Source organism: Penicillium paradoxum (genome assembly GCF_028828445.1).
Source record: "Penicillium paradoxum strain IBT 22861 chromosome Unknown utg000006l_segment0_segment0, whole genome shotgun sequence".
NCBI lineage: Eukaryota > Fungi > Ascomycota > Eurotiomycetes > Eurotiales > Aspergillaceae > Penicillium > Penicillium paradoxum.
In genome coordinates this window covers 893,923-912,741 of record NW_026643184.1, presented here as the reverse complement: position 1 = coordinate 912,741, position 18,819 = coordinate 893,923, and the positions used below count along the sequence as shown (strand labels likewise).

General features: G+C 49.2%; 9 protein-coding genes across 9 annotated transcripts; 4 read left to right on the top strand and 5 right to left on the bottom strand.

Annotated features, from left to right (window-relative positions):
- Positions 1 to 221: 221 nt before the first annotated feature.
- N7457_006815 (anaphase promoting complex subunit 2) lies at positions 222 to 3,028 on the bottom strand (the record flags this gene model as incomplete). Its single annotated transcript, XM_057177858.1, has 2 exons — positions 222 to 2,483; positions 2,543 to 3,028. 2 exons carry the CDS (start codon positions 3,026 to 3,028, stop codon positions 222 to 224), a joined length of 2,748 nt encoding a protein of 915 aa, XP_057029602.1.
- Positions 3,029 to 3,614: 586 nt separating this feature from the next.
- N7457_006814 (V-type ATPase assembly factor PKR1) lies at positions 3,615 to 4,118 on the bottom strand (the record flags this gene model as incomplete). The annotated part of the gene is made up of 1 exon (XM_057177857.1): positions 3,615 to 4,118. One exon carries the CDS (start codon positions 4,116 to 4,118, stop codon positions 3,615 to 3,617), a length of 504 nt encoding a protein of 167 aa, XP_057029601.1.
- Positions 4,119 to 5,239: 1,121 nt separating this feature from the next.
- On the top strand, positions 5,240 to 5,881 carry N7457_006813 (General substrate transporter; the record flags this gene model as incomplete). Its single annotated transcript, XM_057177856.1, has 3 exons — positions 5,240 to 5,357; positions 5,408 to 5,526; positions 5,660 to 5,881. The coding sequence occupies 3 exons, from the start codon at positions 5,240 to 5,242 to the stop codon at positions 5,879 to 5,881; spliced, it is 459 nt and encodes a 152-aa protein (XP_057029600.1).
- Positions 5,882 to 5,907: 26 nt separating this feature from the next.
- N7457_006812 (Major facilitator superfamily domain general substrate transporter) lies at positions 5,908 to 6,386 on the top strand (the record flags this gene model as incomplete). The annotated part of the gene is given in 2 exon segments (XM_057177855.1): positions 5,908 to 6,056; positions 6,071 to 6,386. 2 exon segments carry the CDS (start codon positions 5,908 to 5,910, stop codon positions 6,384 to 6,386), a joined length of 465 nt encoding a protein of 154 aa, XP_057029599.1.
- Positions 6,387 to 6,455: 69 nt separating this feature from the next.
- On the top strand, positions 6,456 to 6,705 carry N7457_006811 (uncharacterized protein; the record flags this gene model as incomplete). The annotated part of the gene is made up of 2 exons (XM_057177854.1): positions 6,456 to 6,465; positions 6,509 to 6,705. 2 exons carry the CDS (start codon positions 6,456 to 6,458, stop codon positions 6,703 to 6,705), a joined length of 207 nt encoding a protein of 68 aa, XP_057029598.1.
- Positions 6,706 to 7,696: 991 nt separating this feature from the next.
- On the bottom strand, positions 7,697 to 10,325 carry N7457_006810 (uncharacterized protein; the record flags this gene model as incomplete). The annotated part of the gene is made up of 2 exons (XM_057177853.1): positions 7,697 to 8,188; positions 8,253 to 10,325. The coding sequence occupies 2 exons, from the start codon at positions 10,323 to 10,325 to the stop codon at positions 7,697 to 7,699; spliced, it is 2,565 nt and encodes an 854-aa protein (XP_057029597.1).
- Positions 10,326 to 10,967: 642 nt separating this feature from the next.
- On the bottom strand, positions 10,968 to 13,149 carry N7457_006809 (glycoside hydrolase family 15 protein; the record flags this gene model as incomplete). Its single annotated transcript, XM_057177852.1, has 3 exons — positions 10,968 to 11,174; positions 11,242 to 11,306; positions 11,385 to 13,149. 3 exons carry the CDS (start codon positions 13,147 to 13,149, stop codon positions 10,968 to 10,970), a joined length of 2,037 nt encoding a protein of 678 aa, XP_057029596.1.
- A 1,017-nt stretch (positions 13,150 to 14,166) lies between these two features.
- On the top strand, positions 14,167 to 16,037 carry N7457_006808 (putative nucleotide-sugar transporter; the record flags this gene model as incomplete). Its single annotated transcript, XM_057177851.1, has 2 exons — positions 14,167 to 14,619; positions 14,685 to 16,037. 2 exons carry the CDS (start codon positions 14,167 to 14,169, stop codon positions 16,035 to 16,037), a joined length of 1,806 nt encoding a protein of 601 aa, XP_057029595.1.
- An 830-nt stretch (positions 16,038 to 16,867) lies between these two features.
- Positions 16,868 to 18,633, bottom strand: N7457_006807 (DNA-(apurinic or apyrimidinic site) lyase APN1; the record flags this gene model as incomplete). Its single annotated transcript, XM_057177850.1, is given in 5 exon segments — positions 16,868 to 16,915; positions 16,927 to 17,722; positions 17,762 to 17,896; positions 17,952 to 18,117; positions 18,228 to 18,633. The coding sequence occupies 5 exon segments, from the start codon at positions 18,631 to 18,633 to the stop codon at positions 16,868 to 16,870; spliced, it is 1,551 nt and encodes a 516-aa protein (XP_057029594.1).
- Between the last annotated feature and the right edge of the window lie 186 nt (positions 18,634 to 18,819).

Genomic DNA, 18,819 nt, shown 5'->3' with positions numbered 1-18,819 from the left:
AAATGATACCTCTTATTACGTTCTTCATTTCCCCTTCCTCCATCAGTTCTTCTTGGAAATAGTCAATGTGGCGTAAATATCTAAAGAATGGCCATCCAAGTAGAAAGACAGTAAGTGGTATAAGGAAAGTCATAATTCATATTGCTCAAGGGTATTTTGTACATCCGCCCCCCCGGGAACGCCAAAACAAAAATGCGTGAACTAAACAGACCGCTGTGATGCTAATGCACGATCTTGTAATTACCTCCGTTCACAATCTCCAACCTGCCCTTCGAAACCATGCCACTCAGGAACTCCCGCAACTCCTCATTGCTGAACGGGAATCCACCAGGAACCGCTATCTTCAGCATCATGACGATGCGGGCTAGAGCCATAGGCCCCTGGTTCGTAAGCATGCCCACGATGAACTGCCAATGCACATTCATTTTCTCCATGGCAGCCGCCTCGGCAGATTCCTTCGCTGCCGCTGCGGCGGCGGCTTCGGCCGCGGCGGCTGCGTTGGCCGTATCGCCTGCTTCGCTGTCTGAGGCATCGGTCAAGTCGCCTGCGTGGGCATGATGTTCCTCGTTCTCGGTGGGGAGAACTTCCAGCACGCGGAAGGTGTCGCGTTGCACCTCAGTGAGAATACGCTTGCTGACCCAGAAGAGACAGGCACTGCGTACGAGGGGAAGTGTCATCTCGAGCTCGTCGGCAAGTTGCGGGATTGTTTTCGTGGCGGGTTCACCCGAATCGGATTGGAAGGCATAGATTACAGTCGCTTGCCAGGTTGTCACCTCGTCCTTGAAGGTATGGTTCTCGAGTTCCAGTTCGACAGTGACCTGGCCCAGAGCGTTGCGCCACTTGAGCTTGCGCGAGTCCTTGCGCTTCTCGAAAATAGTCGCGTATTGCTCTTGAAGCTTGACGATCTCATCGGGGACCTTGAATTCTTGTTCTTGGAACTCTGGCCAGAAGAAGCGTGATAGAATCTTGGCATGTAGTTTGCCAGCGTCTCCCGTTTGCTTACGATGGCCAGACAAGCCCTGATCATGACGCACCGTGACGTCGAGGCGTCGCGAGTCCGAGATATCTTTCAGCATCACCTCGCATGCCTGTAGTGCCGAATCACCGAAGCGGACTTTGAGGAGTTCAAGTACTGTAATTTCTTGATCATAATCTTGCCGCTTTTGAATGAGCCGCTCGGCGAGAAGAGTCTGCATTTCCTTCACAAATGTCTCCTTCGAGTCGAACAGACTGACCAGACTGTCGATGACATCTACGCTCTTCGACTTCTTGTAGTCGGGAGCGGCATCAACTGGATCGGGCACCCAGTACATATCGTCATAGTCCAGTTCGCTCTTGTTATTCTGCATAGAGTGGTGATGAACCTTGGTCAGCTCCGCCGCCAGCTCCGCCAAGTTGTCGCCAGTAGCCATCGGTCCGTCGATTGTCGCAGGGTCAGCCAAGAGACCACTGACTATCACCTTGACGGTGTCATCGCGGTCTCTCAAGTAACGTCGGATCGGTCTAGCGATCCGATCCAGGAGAACGCCCTTGGGGTCCAGGATATGAAACGCCCGAATGATTGAGATATAGACTTGCAAGATCTCGACTGTAGAAGCACCTGGATGCAATAAGCGCTGGAGTAAGCTAATAGAAAATTCATGCGCGACATAAAACCGCGCTCCGGGCGAATTTGCGAAACGTCGCAGATCCTCCACCGCTCCGCTGCTTGCGGGCCAATCAACAACCACATCGAAGAGCTCGCTGACTCGAAGTTTGCCGAGGCGAGCAATACCCATTGCTTGCCATTTTTCCACATCGGGAAGGGTCACTTCCATTGCCCCAGACTGAGATCCAGCGGGGTCAGAATGGATGATAGCCAGAACCTGCACTACAAGCCGAGCATAGACATTCTCAACCCATTGATCCAAGTGCTGGGGCGCTGTTGAATACGGCTCCCACTGGCCGGCATACGCAGCACGGATGAAGTCCCCCATCATAACATTCATCACGTTAGCGAACACCTTCTGGGCCTTGTCACCGCCAAGTCCAACAAGCTGCAGGCCATTGAGAAACGCCAGAAGACGGTCGCGTGCAATGGTCACACGGCTATCTTCACCCTCAACCATCATGTGTGCCTGAGCTTCGGTTGATTCCATTCTCCAGTCTCTGTATGAGACAGAGTATGCCCGTTCCATGTCCATTCCATCGATACTCATGCTATCCACATCGGAATCTTCGTCCAGAGTATCAATGCCTAAAATAACCACAGCGTCTTGCGTCATTTCTCTAGCAAGAAGTGGTGAAATTTCCTGCCATGGTAGACTGTATGAGACCATTGTATGAAACGCACGCTGTAATTGGGCCAAAAATCCCCCTTGATGTGGCGTGGATATCAGTGGAAGCAGGTAGTGTACAACAGGAGCGAGATAAATCCGACGCGCAAGCTGTAAGCAGTCCACGATTATCCTGAGCAGACTTTCTCTCTCCGGCGACTTTAACAACTATAAGGCCGTTAGCACAGAATTTCCACTTAGTTTCAAATCGTACCCAGCGGGCATACCTTGGATAGGCCAGCCCGGAGGTTGACGAGAAAGTGCCTCCGAATATCGTTCCCATACCAGTCAAATAACGACCACGGGGAAGTTCGCATGAGATGCTCCAGCGCCTCCGCCGTCTCCTTCGACGGAGGGCTGAGCCGATTCCACTGCTTCAACACCTCACTTCCATCGGTATTCCGGAATTCATAAAGCAGATCAAACCCCAGGTCGGGCACAGATAGAAATTCTTTCGCTGCCTGCCGCGCTTGGTCTATTGTATTTTCCTCCGGGGATGCAACGTCCGTTGACCCTCCAATCGTCGCGAATGATGTTGATTGCGAGTCCGCTTTGAATGTTGACGAGGAGTCAGTTGATTGAAACGATGCGGTTATTTGATTATCTTGGAAATTCGAGATTGACTTTGCCGGGTACGCTTCGAGAGACGCGGGGGAGAAGACGGAACCGAAGACGCGTGTGCGTGCCGTGGTGAAGGGTTCGGTTGAAGTCATGTTGATCAGGGAACATCGGACATCATGAGGTACAGCTTGCTGTTGGTACTGTTGCTGTTTTTGCATGCAGCTCTGGTCGTTGTTCGATCGTTGCCTCTGTAATGTTGCGATGGACTTGGATGTTTAGATTGGAGATACCGGGTCACGTGTATCCTTTTTTTTGGAGCTTCGTTTCTCTGTTTACTCTATCGAGTTCGGTAGATTTGGTAGTTTATTTTGGATGTTGCTCAGTGAATGTATTCAAGGGAAAGGGACATGAGAGGTTCCTGACAGAATCAAGATCAAGCGCGAGCTGCTGTAAACTGCACCATCTACATAGTATGGGGGGTATCGCTCCGAGATAAATAGAGGGCATTGCATATATACAGATCCAAGTTCCCAAGCCAGTCCAGATGCCGGCTAAGGCAAACAGAAGGTAAACACAAAGTCTGTGTGACCATAGACGCGTCCGATGCGTTCGTTGAGAGGTCCGCGGACAGGATAACGCTCAGTGTGCAACCGATTCCGCTGAAGCCGGGGAGTGTAGGTGTCGATCTCTCAAAGCAAATCTTCCAGGGCGTGTATCATTCGGGGCTAGAGGTGTCTCTCAAGACTGAGAATCATCAACCTTCTCCCACTCGCTATCAGTGCTTCCATATCCAGACCCGTCACCACTAGTACTGAGCCGCTTCTTAGAGTCCCGTGCAGTGGGCAGTAATCCAGATGTTGCACTCCCGGTCGCGACAACACTAGGCTTGTCGTCAGTCTTTCTGGCGACAAGCGCTTCAGTCTCTGTTTCGCTGTCGGCACTGTCTGCTACGGGAGACTTCCGACGCGTCTTCGCGTTATCATCCTTGGATTCTTGTTTTGCGTTCTCCGCCTCCTGCGCTTGTTGAGCAAGTCGCACCTCGGCGGCAAACCAGTTGATGGCATACCATAGCCCACCACTGATCACGGACAGGGCGACAAAGTGGAGGCTGTAGGTGGCTAGGAGAAGGGCAAAGAAGATGAGTTGGAGGGCGGCGAAGGTGACGTTGGTTGCGATCAAGAGGGTTGGGGTGGGGCCTGGAGTGAAGATGCTCGACCACAAGTCTTCCATAAAGGAAGCCATGATGCAGTAAAAGTGAAGGTTGTCTTCTGTGGAGGGTTGATGACGCGGGGTCGAGGACTGAAATCCGCGGGAAAACGATGTTGACTCCGCTCACTAGTTCACCGTTGGGCTCCAAACTAGTCTCCTTAGAACAAAGGACAATGAATTTCGATTTGATGAGATTTCTTTTTGACCTCGGAAAGATCTGGTTATGAACTAATCTACTAGGCATTCCAGGATTTATCATTTCAGTCAGCAGGTTCATGCCTCTGCCACTATCACGGGGTAGATCGGCCTATCCTTACTCCAACTGTCACTGGGCTCTCCGGATGCCCGAGTCTCTAGTGATCATGTCTGACCATCATGACTGTCAAACTTCCAAGACTGAGTTATTGCTGATTGCTTCATCGTGTGGTCTTGGATTAGTATGGATTAGTATGGAATTAATGGAATGATCATTTTGTTGTACGGATTACAGGCTAATATAGGCCGGGCCAAGAGAGGAACTACGGACAGAGGAACTTTATATTGGGATTCTATCCATCGTCAAGGTATAAGGACATGTCCACGCTGTGTCTGAAAATCGACTCCATTGAGTTTGACACTCCGACCACAGAATTATCATCATTCCCCGAGCTCAGACGCTCCTCGTTGCCCCGGACTTCCAAACAGGTTCGGCGTGAACCCGGAAGTCAGCCAACGGGAATGTTGTTCGGGCAAATCTAGGGGATCTCGGGACTTGAAGCAAGGCAGATTTGATCACTTGTTACAAGAATGAGCCTGTCTGCGATCTTCCGTGAGGATTGTTTGCTCCTGGTTTCCCCCACAATCCCAGTCGCGCCGGTCTTCTCTATTTGCTTACCCCAGCTCCACCAGCCCTACTACATATCCACTTCATTATTTACCCCGACTGAGACGACCGGCCTGTGCCTCATTGGCTTTCCTGGAAGTATCCCCTTCTCCTGTAGGTCCCGATTTGGGGAACACATCCTTACACATACTGGAGTTGAGCAATTACACCGGTATAGAGGAGGTGTATATGCGGAGAGGCTCCGAAGCAGATCTATAGAAAAGTCGGTTTTCAGTGCTAAATACTACGTCATTTTAGGTATTCTCAACTTACCTCTCAGTCTACATTCCAAATGGCTAATAATATCCCCGTTACGAAACATCTATCCCACGATCCGGCGCAAGGCTTCTCTCATCACGCCGTTAATATCGCCTCAGACCGAGAGCCCTATGGGCCACCTGGTCTGCGTGGTCTGATAAATAGCCCGTTTGTACTCCTCTGTGCTGCCTGTCCACTCTAGGTGGTTTGCTCTTTGGTTATGATCAAAGTGTTGTGTCGGTGATTCTGGTCATGGACCAGTTTCTCGCCAGATTCCCGCGAATTGAAAGAGATCTATCCAGGCTCGGGCTTTGCGAAGGGGTTATAGACAGCGATGATTGAACTATGTAGGAGCTCTAATAGGTGCTCTCAACCAGGGTTGGATAGCGGATAAGATCTCGCGCCGATATTCGATTCTAGTGGCTGTTCTAATCTTCACGCTTGGCTACTTCAGATTGCTGCTTATGGTTATCCCATGTTGACGGTGGCCCAGCTAATCGGGGGTGTTGGAATCAGCATGTTGTCGATGGTGGCACCATTGTACATCTCCGAAATTAGCATGTCAGCTGGTCTTCTATCTCTCTCTCTCTCTCTTTCTGTCTTTCTTTCTTTTCTTGACTGCACATACGATATAGATTATGATTACCTCCTCTCTCCTGCAGTTCCCCCCGAGTAGCGGGGCACTCTCTTGGTCCTCGAAGAATGGTGCATTGTTCTCGGAATTGTGATTGCCTTCTGGATTGCCTATGGCACACGATACATGGCTGGCGAATGGGCCTGGCGACTTCCTTTCCTTATCCAAATGACTCCCAGTTTTGTCCTCGCCGCCCTCATATTGGTATTGGGTTGGGGTACTTTCAGCAAGTGAGTCAAATATATGTTGGGGCGATCGACTCTCGCTGATTCGCCTATACTTTATCGGTATCAACGCTCTCGTTTATTACTCTCCTACCATATTTAAGACAATGGGTCTCAACTTGAGCATGCAACTCGTCATGTCTGGCGTTCTCAATGTCGGGCGGTTGGTCGGTGTCACCACTAGTATCTGGGGCATGCACGTTGTCGGACTTCGCAAGCTGCTTCTAGTCAGTGTGGCTCTAATGGCCCTGTCTCACATCATTATTGCTGCTTTGGTCGGTATTCTTTCTATCGACTGGCCATCTCATCAAGCAGAGGGGTAGACCAGTGTAGCGTTCCTCTGATTCTACGTGCCTACATTTAGAGCTTCCTAGGGTCCAATCCTCTAGGCTATGCCGTCTGGTACTTGGCCCTTCCCACTATTGATTCTGAATCGATCTAATAGACCTAGAGATCTTCCCTTATTTTCTCCGTGTCAAGGGTGTCGCTTTATCTACCTGCTCTAACTGGCTCAACAATTTTATTTTGGTAAACTTCCCGCTCACCTTTTCCGCCGTTTTTTGCGCGCTTGCCGCAGTGTGGATCTACTTCTTCGTCCCAGAAACCAATGATCGAGCAGATGGAACATGTGTTCAAAGATAACTCTAGCGAAGAAGAAATGGCTCGGAGGCACGCCCTTGAGGCTGACTTGATTGTTGGTCAGTATAATATTGCATATAGGGAGTCTGTATGAACCTGTGTGCGAAGGTGCATGGCGCGCAGGGGTCGATTTAGATTGAAATCGAATTAACCGAATTAACTGCCTGAATATGCCCGATTTTAGACCGCTCTGGTCAATACTCCATTGTAAATTATAGTCCTTGATTGAAGCTATTCCTGCCATATAAATTTCGAGAAGGTGGGGGGGGGGGGCTTAGAAGATATCTATACCAATGACTTCTCAAAAAGGCTTTAAGAACACAGCTAAAAAAAGACCACTAAATAGACTGCCAACAGAATCACTAATAATACGATACTTTGTAGCCGTCTACTGTTCACTTCTCTTGCTCTTTCGTCACCCACCGACTCTCGATTAGGTAGTGTACCCGCTCTTCATACTTGATCGGACCCGTTACTTCATCTTGGCGGCGATCGACCAATAGGTGTGCTTCGTTGCTGTAAGCTTAATCCCCAAATTTCTACTCTATATCTACTCGCTTATGCACCCTACCTCAACGAGCCTGATCAAATTCCACATCTTGATGAAAGATTATCGCACGTTCCCTGTCAATGGCGTCCAAATTGCCACCATCGCAGACAGGAAGGTCGGCGTTGAGCCCGGTCTAGGTGGGTTGCTTCCACCTCCCGGAAGAAGTGTACATAGGTACTATTGAGAGGGAATTCGTGGTATTACAGCCCAAAACAGACCCGACATACCACAATCGCTTATTACAGGGACAGGATATCAGACCCATGCCGACATAAACTCAATTGAAAATTCAAGGATGTGTCATTGACAGCATAACAAGTGCTAAAACAAGCAATCGAAAAGCCATGGTATCTTGTAGGCAGGTGTAAGAGTCTCAAGTTCCCCCAAACGCCGCAAATGGTACAGACAACACCAGCGCGTGGAAAATGCAAGCCAAGATAAAAATCACAAAACACCATGGCGCGCCTTAAAAATAGATACCTTTTCATCGTAAAATAGAATTTCCTGCAACCGGTATCGGATTCGTGAGCTACCCTGATCTTCGTCAGGCTCGGTGTCGTAGTCGTCCGGATCACTGGAAAGAAGGTCTGTGTCAGCTGCCCCTGAAGCCTCTTCATCGGGAGCCTGGCTGTCTTCATCAGATTCGTGGTTGGGATTGGTCCACTCTGCATCCTCATCGTCGCTATGCGTCGAAGATTGATCGACCGTAGGGTAATCATCAAATTCAAGTGGGTTATCGTCATATCTTGCCTCGAGAATCTGGTAGCACTTGACGTGGAGACCAATATAGGCAACTTTGAGATCTGGACGTATGCTGACAATATCCAGAACCTGTAGTGCAAGCTCTTTCAAGTCGTGATGAACAGGATGGTGGATTTGCGGTAAATACAAAGCGTGCAGCTGAGACATATTCGGCAACCTTTGGAGGAAGAAATGCTGCGGCGACATCATTAGCACATTTTCTGGTTCAGATTTTCAATGTTAGACACGAATATCCTACCCAATCGCGATAGTGCATTGCCATTCCTAGCTCCTTCAACCGCGGCATCTTTCCACTCGTGACAAATGATACCATATCGTGATTGAACATCCATTTGTGCCATCGCGTGCTAGAAAATCCAGGACCAATAATACGATCAGTGGCGTCAATCAGGACCTTTCGCAGACTCTGTCGGTGTTTTCGTAAGATATGTTTGTAGATAGCCTCAATCTGCACCGTTGATTCGTGACCTGGGGCTTCGTGCAAATAGACACTCTCCAGTGTATTCGGAGCTAGCGCATCCTTGATAAAAAGTATGAGATATGGCGAAACACTGTCTGTGCGGATATGTTTCAAATTTAGTGAATATTCAGCTGAGTTGATACTCGCTGCATCCTGTGGGCGTTTTGTTGGCATCGCAGGAGGGGTATACTTCCGGCGGAGGGCCCTCCAAAGCTTTTCATGATCCTCGCATCGCATGATGGTGAGAGTAGTCAAGCCAGTCCAGTCAACAGCCGGTAGAAGTGTCGGCACAGAAAGCGGCACACGTTCCAGCTCAAGTAATTTTAAATGAAGCACTTCGCTGGCAGAGTTAAAGCAAGGCAAGGGTGATCGGGCATTCCGGTTGAGCAAACCAGAACTTGCTTGGTACTTATCGTCCTTGGGATTGCTAGGACGCTGTTCAGCACTAGAAGTAGATGCATCCATGCTTTCGGTGGGAGTCGGCAATTTCGAGATGGTGTTAATTAAACTCTCTGATGACGATGATTTATCGCCAATAGAGTTGATTGTAGCATCGTGTTGCTTTTTGTGTGAATTTCGCTGTGTCAGAATTCCGAGAACACCATCAGCTCTAGGCCAACTCGATGAGCCGTCGGAGTCCTTCCCACATCGAAGCCACGCCTTCATATGGGCTTTATGGGCAATGCCGATTCGAAGTTCAGTCAGACGGCGGCGCGACCGCTCAATGAGGAGTGCCAGCTCTTCCACATACGCAGGTTCATCTATGTCAAGAACAGCAACACTTTTGAGCGGAGGCAACACTGACAATGAAGGATGCTCCACATGTTTGTATTTCTGAAAAAGTCTCGTTGCTGCTCCCGATGAACTGCGTAAAGCATTCTCCGAATTATCATGCCAGCGCACCCAAATACGTTCCAAGCGACAATTGTGCCCTGGCCGATCTGCTAACGAGGCGAGCGCCAGCCAGATTTCGCGAACCACTCCAGTTGGCATGTCCCAAACAAAGGCTTCCAGATTCACCATCCGTGCAACCGCCAAGGCGACCAGCGTTCCTAACATCTTACCCACTTCTTTGGTCACTGAGTACTCTTGTACCCAGCTTAGCGGGCCATTCCCGATGGAGAATGTACGGGTATGCTGCGCATAATGATTGCCTCGTCGCGAGCGGACGCTGACTCGGTTGTCCGCAGGATCTGAGTCCAGCTGATGATGAGAATTATCGCAACCACAATTCACACACGGTTTTGTATCTTGGGCGAATGTGGACAGGGGTAGTCTATTGAATACATCTTCTCCCATGACCAATGTAGACAAGCCATAAGACAGAGCATCCACCCCCGAGTAATCATCCGTTGATGGATTCAGCGATTCGGGCCACACGATATCAAAACGGGAATACATGTGCGGAATGGCTAGTGAGTGAAGGGCAGAGCATGTCAGAGCGAGTGAGGTCAGGTCGGTCGTATGGGTCACCTTTTGGACACCAAGCTTGTTAGCTATTAGTTCATGATCTGCGGGGTAGATTTGTGTTACCTCTTTGATAATCTCTTTCAGAACATCCAAAGGCAAATCCAGCAGCTGGAGAGACTTATGAGGCATTTTGGGATCTCGGGAGAGTTGAGTCAGGCCTTCTGTGCGGGGTGTTGTTGGAGTCGCGCCCTGTTTGGAAGATTGAACCAAGTCCTCTTGTTCCAATCGCAACTTCCCCAAAGCCAGTGTAAGATTAGGCCTTGTAGCACCTTCAAACTCTCTTGAAGCAGTGCTTTGACTAGTAACAAAGTCCTCCTCATCCGAAGATAGCACGAGATCGGCGTTGGGCTTCCCAGCCCAATCCAAGCTGGCGCCCGCCATGAGACAAGGCAATTCCTAGGGTGAAATTGCGTGGGTAATGAAGCACGATAGGGCGGCGATGACCATCTCCAGCTAGAAGCTGAAGCTGAATCAGACCCCTGTAGTTCCTTTGTTCAGACAAGTTTGGTTTCAACAAAGAAAAAAGAACAAAGGAGAGAGGAGTGGACAATGATACAGGAATCTGGGGTATAGCTGGAGCCACTCGAGGCGGTGATCATCATTACATAAGCATTTGGTTCCCCCCGCGGTCCCCGCGGCGACAGCAACGGACAGCGGGCAGGTATATAACAGTAACAGCCGGGAAGTCAAAGGCTATATGGGGGTGCTTAGAGAATATGCCGTAGACTGTGTTATGTATGCATGTAGGTATCTGCGTACCAAATACATCACCAGTGTTGCTCCTACAGGAAAATACTACATTGGGCTCTTAAAAATTAAAACTGATAATCTTTCTCTTGAAGTGAACCAGTCAATCACTCGGAAGTAATAGAACAAAACAAGCTGTATTTTAGTTTTCAACAGGAATTCAAAACCATCAAATTACACCAAACAATTTTGGGAACGACGAGTATTTTAGTCAGTCTATAGCTGGGCCATCTTAGTACCCCTCAGATTATACCGACTCCGAAGAGGCCATTCTGCTCATCCTCGTCCAAGTTTCTCTAGATTAATTGCAGCACTGACACAGGCCAGATGACTGAATGCTTGGGGACTGTTGCCCATTTGTTCGCCAGAAATGGCCACTTCTTCAGAGAACATGCCCAGGTGATTCGCATAGGACAGAATATTGTCAAAGTGCGAAAGCGCAAGCTTCCAAATATTCGGAATAGGCACATCATAGTTGGCAGCCTAAATTTTCAGTTGCAGGAGGAATTAGCATATCTCAATGTGGTGTTTGGTAGTTCATAACACTTACACGAGCCATGGCTTCGACAAGCCAGAAGGTTACCATGATGAAGGCACCTTCGCCTCCTCCCACACCTGTACAACATGAGTATCAGCATATGTCTTGGAATTTTGACATGACACAAAGTTAAAGCAATCCAGGAGGACACTCACCATCGTTGGCTTTGAGATGGTCGTAGCGGAACACCATCTTGGCGCTAGACAGACCCTCCTTCTCGGGGCTTTGGAGAATCCGCTTCAGGGTGCTGATGAATCGTGGATCATTGGGCGCAACAAAGAACACCAAGGGAGCAATCAGAATAGACGCATCCAGAACGTCGCGACTCTCGTAACTCTGACAGAAGTGGCCACGCTCTTCATTGTACCCCTTGGTCATGATCTCGTCGTACATCTCGTCACGAACCCTGATCCAATCAAAGCGATCTGGGCATGGCAAGCTAGCACGCTTCTCCGCGAGGCGAATTCCTCGATCAAGAGCCACCCACATCATGATCTTTGAATAAAGAAAGTTTTGAATTTGGCCACGCGATTCCCAAATGGACATATCCTTCTGGTTACGAACGCCCACGACATAGTTAATCATACGCCGGATGGAGTTCCATTGGTCATAGGTGATGGGATTCCCGTGTTTGTTGTACAGGTAGATGCTGTCCAACAGTTCACCGTAGATGTCCAGCTGCGTGTGGAACACGGCGGCATTGCCGATGCGAACAGGCTTGCTGCCCTTGTACCCATCGAGATGATCCAATTCCACCTCAGGGATGTCATACTCGCCTCGAATAGTGAACATCAGCGGCAAGAAGGGTCTATTGCTGTTGGGGTCAAAGTCTTGGGCGGCATGTGGGAAGACTCGCTCGAAGATGAAGTTGACATACGCTTCCGCTTCTTGGCTGTAGCCCATTTTAAGGAAAACATAGAGCGTGAAGGCAGTGTCACGAACCCAGGAATACCGGTAATCCCAGTTCCTAGATCCGCCCACATTTTCAGGGAGTGAGAAGGTGGGTGCCGCGACAATGGCACCGGTGGGTTTATAGGTTAACAGCTTCAAAATGAGCAGACTGCGCTCGACTGTCTCTCGATAATGACCACGGAAGGCACACTTCCGTGTCCAATTAGTCCAGTAGTCAGAGGTTTCTTCCTCCATCTTGAGAAGGTAAGCTGCCATTGTGGCCGAACTGGGGACAGCCTTCTCGGGGCTGTGCAACACCAGATGAATGGTCTGGCCCTCTGACAGGCGGATCCAGGCCACTAACCCGCGGCCTCGCAGACCTTCTCGTTCCTCCAGTTTCAACTTCGCCGAGGGGAAACCAAGCTTATCTGGTTCCCGTGAATCGGCAAAGATCTCGACCTGCAGCCGCTCCGACTCACTCTCGAAATGGATCGTCTGGAGCCGGTGCTGGGACATGTCGTTTTCCAGCTTTGCACGAGCATTGTGCGAGTCTTGCGCATAATTAAAAGCCGGGAACAGCTCCACTTGCAATTCCATCGAGCCACGACCACACTCCAGCTTTCTGATCAGGCCTGAGTGCTGCAGTCCCGACTTGAAGCGATTGGTTCCGGGCTCATTACAAGGACAGTATCCCGACAACAACCGGGCCGACTGCGCACCCTTTTTGGGAGTGACTGGAAAGTAGTCCAGCATTGTCACGACACCATCCTCGTTAGTCCACCGGGTTTCGAGCAGATTCGAGTATGGAAGATATCGCTGCTTGCTGTGGGCATCGACCACCGTCTTGTAAGGCTTCACAGAGAAGAATCCTCCTTTTTTGTCGTCAAGCAGACGGCAGAAGACAGTAGGAGAGTCAAAGACTGGCCAGCACATGTAGTCCAAACTACCGGCCTTGCTGATCAGGGCACAGGTGTGCATGTCCCCGATCAAACCATAGTCCTCGATGGCATTGTACGTAGGCTCACCCATGATGACAACGCAAGCGAATTGAAGATTTTAATGCAAGAGCAGGATACCGCCGAAGTTTTTCGAAGCGAACTAATCGTTGTCTAGCAGCATCAACCCAAGAAAGGTGGAAGAGAAGAAAGGAGCAATTGAGAGCGAGGAGGTTTCCAACTCTCATCGTTGACATCTATCATCCGCATCCTCCGACATATATTATCACCGGAACTGATGGAAGAAAGCACGACATGATGATGATAATGCTTAGATCTGAGGTCATGGCTATGCCAGGTGGGGGGTTAGGGCTTCTTGGGAGAATGAGCTTGATGACCTCGATCAAGGGGTAAATCGCCGTCCTAGAAGAGCCTCTTGCTGTGAGACTATGTCTTTCCTAGTTCCTCCCGAGAGAAGGGGCCCTGTCACGAAGTTGGCTTGTTCTCGCGACACTGAGCCAATCTCAACGAAATTGGAAATAACCTAGGGCTATGGCTTCTCACATAGCTGGGACATCCGGAGATTTCAATCCGCCAATGACAGTCGAAACCAATCACCCTTTTTTTTTTCAGACCCTTCTTTTTAGACCCCGAGAATTCATCTATTTTGACCCCCTTGACCCCGGATCGACCGGACAGTGGAGCGGAAGACGAAGGACCAATTAGAGAGGTGGTTGCTAAGGACAGAGAGGGAGATGAAAAAAAGGGAAACCCTCACATCACCAATTCAGCGGTTTGATTTCTCTTGTATACAACATACAAGCTTTTCTTTTTTCCCCCTTTCTCTCTCTTGTCCTCTTGTTTCTCTTTGGTTTCCCTCATTCCTTTGATTTACACATTCTTTTTCTTTTCCCCCACGCTTTCTCACCCTTTTGTTTTCTTTTCTGTTGGAGTCACCCCCCATTTCTTTGTCAGCATCGCCTCCCCTGCGAACTCAGCTCGAGGGGTTTGGTCCTGCACTGTCGTGTGACAACCTTTTTTCCCTCTTCATGGGGGCACCTTTTGGTTTCATTCTTTTCTTTTCGACCTCGTAACTGCCCCAGTTGTTACGATGGGGCTCTCCGCTGGCGCCCACCATCGTCGCCGAAGCTCCATGCTTACCGGGACAGGGCGAGCCTCACAATCGGTCTCGACCGAGCGTAGAGACGAAACGCACTGGTCGCATGGAGATACAGGGACTCACAAATGCGAAGAACAAGAGCCTTTGACCGCTGCAGATGACACCGATGCGTCCGATCATTCGTCCGCTGTAGAGAGTATGGCTCTGGACCCGATGAGTTCAGATGATGACCAATATGACGAGGAGACCGGACTCACGACACATCAAAAACGCCAGCGACGTCGACGGCGAAAGCAACGCCGCAAGTTGGATCGTCGGATCGCAGATGGCAAGGGCCAGGGTAACATTCGCGAGATTCTGTCAGACCGCAACATTGTCAAGAAGTTGTTGATCAACGGCGGGCTGATCTTATTGTGGTACCTCTTCTCACTGTCCATCTCAATTGTGAGTGACTTTCGTCCATTTCTTTCCGAGTTGAAACAAAACTAACGTTTATTGTGTGCCTGTAGTACAACAAATGGATGTTCTCCGAGAGCGATGTCGTCTTCCCTTTCCCTCTTTTCACGACGAGCTTACACATGGCTGTTCAGTTCACTCTTTCATCCATAATACTTTGGATATTCCCATCCCTTCGCCCGCAACAATCGACAGGGTCTGTGACATCCGCCTCCATCGAAGGCCTCGAAAGACCACAACCTCTCATATCCAAATTATTCTACTTCACTCGCCTTGTTCCGTGTGGCACAGCAACTTCCCTAGACGTTGGCCTCGGAAATATGTCCTTGAAGTTCATCTCCTTGACTTTCTTGACCATGTGCAAGTCTTCTGCACTTGCCTTCGTCTTATTATTTGCTTTCCTTTTCCGCCTCGAAACGCCTTCGTTTAAATTAATCCTCATCATCGCCACAATGACGGTGGGAGTTGTGATGATGGTTGCTGGCGAGACAGCTTTCAACGCGCTTGGTTTTTCCCTCGTCATTGCATCTGCGTTTTTTTCGGGCTTCCGGTGGGCGCTAACACAAATTCTCTTGCTTCGCCATCCTGCTACTTCAAACCCTTTCTCAACCCTCTTCCTCCTTACGCCTATCATGTTCATTACTCTCATTATCATTGCGCTATCTATTGAGGGTCCTAATGAGATCTACCAAGGATATCTCGCACTTGCCAGCAAACATGGAGACCTATTTGGCCTCTTTCTTCTGATCTTCCCTGGAATACTGGCGTTCTGCATGATTTCCTCGGAATTTGCACTTCTGAAACGTTCCTCGGTCGTCACACTTAGCATATGTGGTATCTTCAAGGAAGTAGTGACAATCAGTGCAGCAGGCATCATTTTCCACGATAAGCTCACAGCGGTCAACGTGACCGGGTTGGTCGTCACCATCAGCAGTATTGCGACGTACAACTACATAAAAATCTCAGGGATGCGCAGTGAAGTACAAGAAGATGAATCATCAAGTCGGGAGTCGAGTCCTGCATCTGACACCGAGGATGGTGAGCATAGCAGTGGGGAGCCAGGAGATTATCGCCGAGTTGCCCATCAAGACCCCAGCATCATCAGCCCCGCATCGGGAAGTCACGTCAACGATGATCACCATCTTCAGGTGTCATCGTCATCATCTGGTGGCTCACAACGCTCATTTCGAGTACGCGCTAGTGGTACTAGGCGCGGTCTCTCAATCTCCACCTCCCCTATCCCAGAAGATGATGGCATTCCCTCTCCTTTAAAATCAGCACCTCCCACTATCACCACAATGGCCGAGGCGGAGTTCTCTCACCTCAACCCGTCTGATCGTGAGGCCTCGCCCGCTCTGCAATCGAGCTCCTCTATCTCGCCCATTCAGAACCACAATTTCACATAGCACTAGCATTCCACATTCATTCGTCGCCTCCCCTCTCTTATTTTGATCTATCTGTTTTCACATTTATGTGGTGGCCTTGTACGTTGCCTGTACCTCTGATCTTGGCGGGTCTGTGACCTGCCCGAAAAGAAATCAGTGTGACTCTTGAGCTCACATGTCTATTTACAGATATGAATCAGTCGAACTCTGGATTGGCCAGATTTCGATTTCGATTTCTCATGTCTATTTACATGAAGGGGACTGTTTGGCTTTTGGCTTTTGGCTTAACTGATACCATCAATCGAATTTCCTCTTTTTTTCATGGGCATAAATGATTGTGTTTCTTCAACTGTCCGTCTTTCTCTTAAGTTTCATTTTCCCCCGGAGTTTCTCGGGACTATCGCGTCAACCAAGCTTTTGCTCAAGCAGAAATTCAAGGACCCATTATATTGGTGCCTTGAAAGATGTGGAATGTGAAAATAGCAATTATGGGCCATGAATCCTTAAAGCCATATTGACGGGCGTTACTTCTAGCTCTCTCTTTTCTCTATTTGAAGGTTTCTTTCTATTCGACTTGGGTATCTACCTATGTAGGTACCTAGGTACCAGGTAGCCACCTGTAGGTGAACAGTGGGGCTGCCCCACAAGCCCCTAACCTTCGCTGAGCCTCTTTCTCTTCCTTGTTCTAGGGTTTGTGATGCATTCTTCTTGTATCTGAACTGGTTATGTAGTCACAATAAGAGATATACTTGTACATACTGCTATTAGGCAGATACTGTATCATATTGAAGAACGCAACTGATGATACATCACATTCCTAGAGGCTTCTTGAGTGTAAAAAAGATTCATGACTACTCCTTCGTTGCACCCTTCATCATATCCACAAGACTCTTCTGTCCCTTGGATTTACTCGGTCCTTTGGCTTTTTTTTCTCCTCTGCCTCAAGCTTACGCTCATACTGATCCTGATGCTTCTCGCGCTCCGCACGACCCTCCTCCGAAAGCTGACCTTCAAGAGCGCGGAACTCCTCGCCTTCGGGGTCCATTCCAATGAGTGACTCGAGTAGTTTAATCTCGCGCGCCCATACACCCGGATCGGCAACGGCAGCTGCGCCTGCACCAGCAGGTCTCTTGGGTCCCTTCTTTGGCTTTTTCTTCTTCCCGGACTCGCTCTCACTGCCCTCGGCTGCTTCGTTCCCATTGTCTGCATCCTGCCCGGGCACACGATCAATAGGCGTCTCAAGAACCATAGGCAGCCCTTCAAATCGCGCCTCATTCATGACATTGTGGAATGCGCGGAGACCGAGAAACCCTGTGCCGATATTGGCATGCAGGTCGCGTTTGCTGCCACGCGGTGCCTTGGAGTCGTTGAGGTGCAGAGCTCGGAGGAATTGAATTCCGATTAGCTCATCGAACTCGGCAAGGAAAGCTTTGAATCCGGCTGGGGAAGCCAAATCGTAGCCCGCTGCGAAACTGTGGCATGTGTCGATGCAAATGCCGATGCGGGAGTGGTGCTCCTTTGGGATCAGGGCTAGCAAATCGCGGAATTCTGACAGTGAACCGCCGATCGTGTTACCATGGCCGCACATTGTTTCCAGAACGGGAACCACAGTCTTAGTCTCCGTAATGGCTTGAGTGAGCATCTCTGCTAAACGGGCAAGTGCTTCTGGCAGAGGTGTCTGGTTGGTACTTCCTGGGCTTTGGGGTCTTAGTGGGAAATGAGATATCGGTTAGCGGTGGACTTACTGGAAGTTGTAAAGTGTAATTCCGAGGGCCTCACATCGACGAAGATCATCCAAGAAAGATGTGTAGGCTTGCTTGGCTTTGGCTTTGTCACTTTGGGCCAAATTGACAAGGTATGAGCCGTGAGGGAGAACATGTCTGGATGATGGATATCAGTGATATATTCAAGTTGAACGAGATGGTAGGTTCTCACTTGGCTGCATCATAACCCTTCTCTGCGCACAGTTCACGGAACTGATCGCGGTGGTCATCCTGAAGAGCTGGGTTGTCCCACTTGCGCTGTGACTTCAAAAACAAGGCAATTGCATTTCCTCTGATTGCAAGATTAAAACCAGATTCCCATTTAGATCTCGGTGGCACTATTTTGAACTCACCCGATGTTCTCACTGTTATGTATGGAGTTGAAAACACCTGAGACAAGGGTTGGGTTATTAATGAACTGCATCAATAAGATGCCAAGAACACTGACCCTTTGCAGCACTGACGTGGGCGCCGACAAACATACGCAGGCCTGTAGACCGTGGTGCTAATGGCATGGCGTCGTGTGCTTCGTCTTTCTTAGACTTTCGTGCCTTCTTGGGTTTAGTATCTTCGTTGGACTCTTTCTTGATTGGAACCCTCTTTTTTTTCTCCTTGGCAGTCTCGACTGGCAGAAGTTTATCGTCGATCTGTTTCTCTGATACAGGATTTGCTTCTTCGGCCTCTGATTCTTCGGCCTCTGATGAAGAAAGCTCTTTCAGATTCGTAGTGGATTTTTGTCGTTTCGATCGTCTGGGTGGCGAGAGGTTAGGTGTTCCATTGCTGAGACTTCGTTTGTGATTGACGTTGGATTTGGAGTCTTCGCACGTTGGCGATCCAGGCTCTTGGCAACACATAGCACTGGGTATGTTAGATTGCAGGATCTCTTGAATCGAGTGGGTACTCTAATCGGAGGTCCAAAGTTGATATTACCAAGCCTCGGAGAATCAATATTGCACCCTACAGACTCTCAAGGCTCTGAATGACTGGAATTTGAGATAGATATTGTTCTCACAAGGACAATTGAGCATCTGAAGATGATT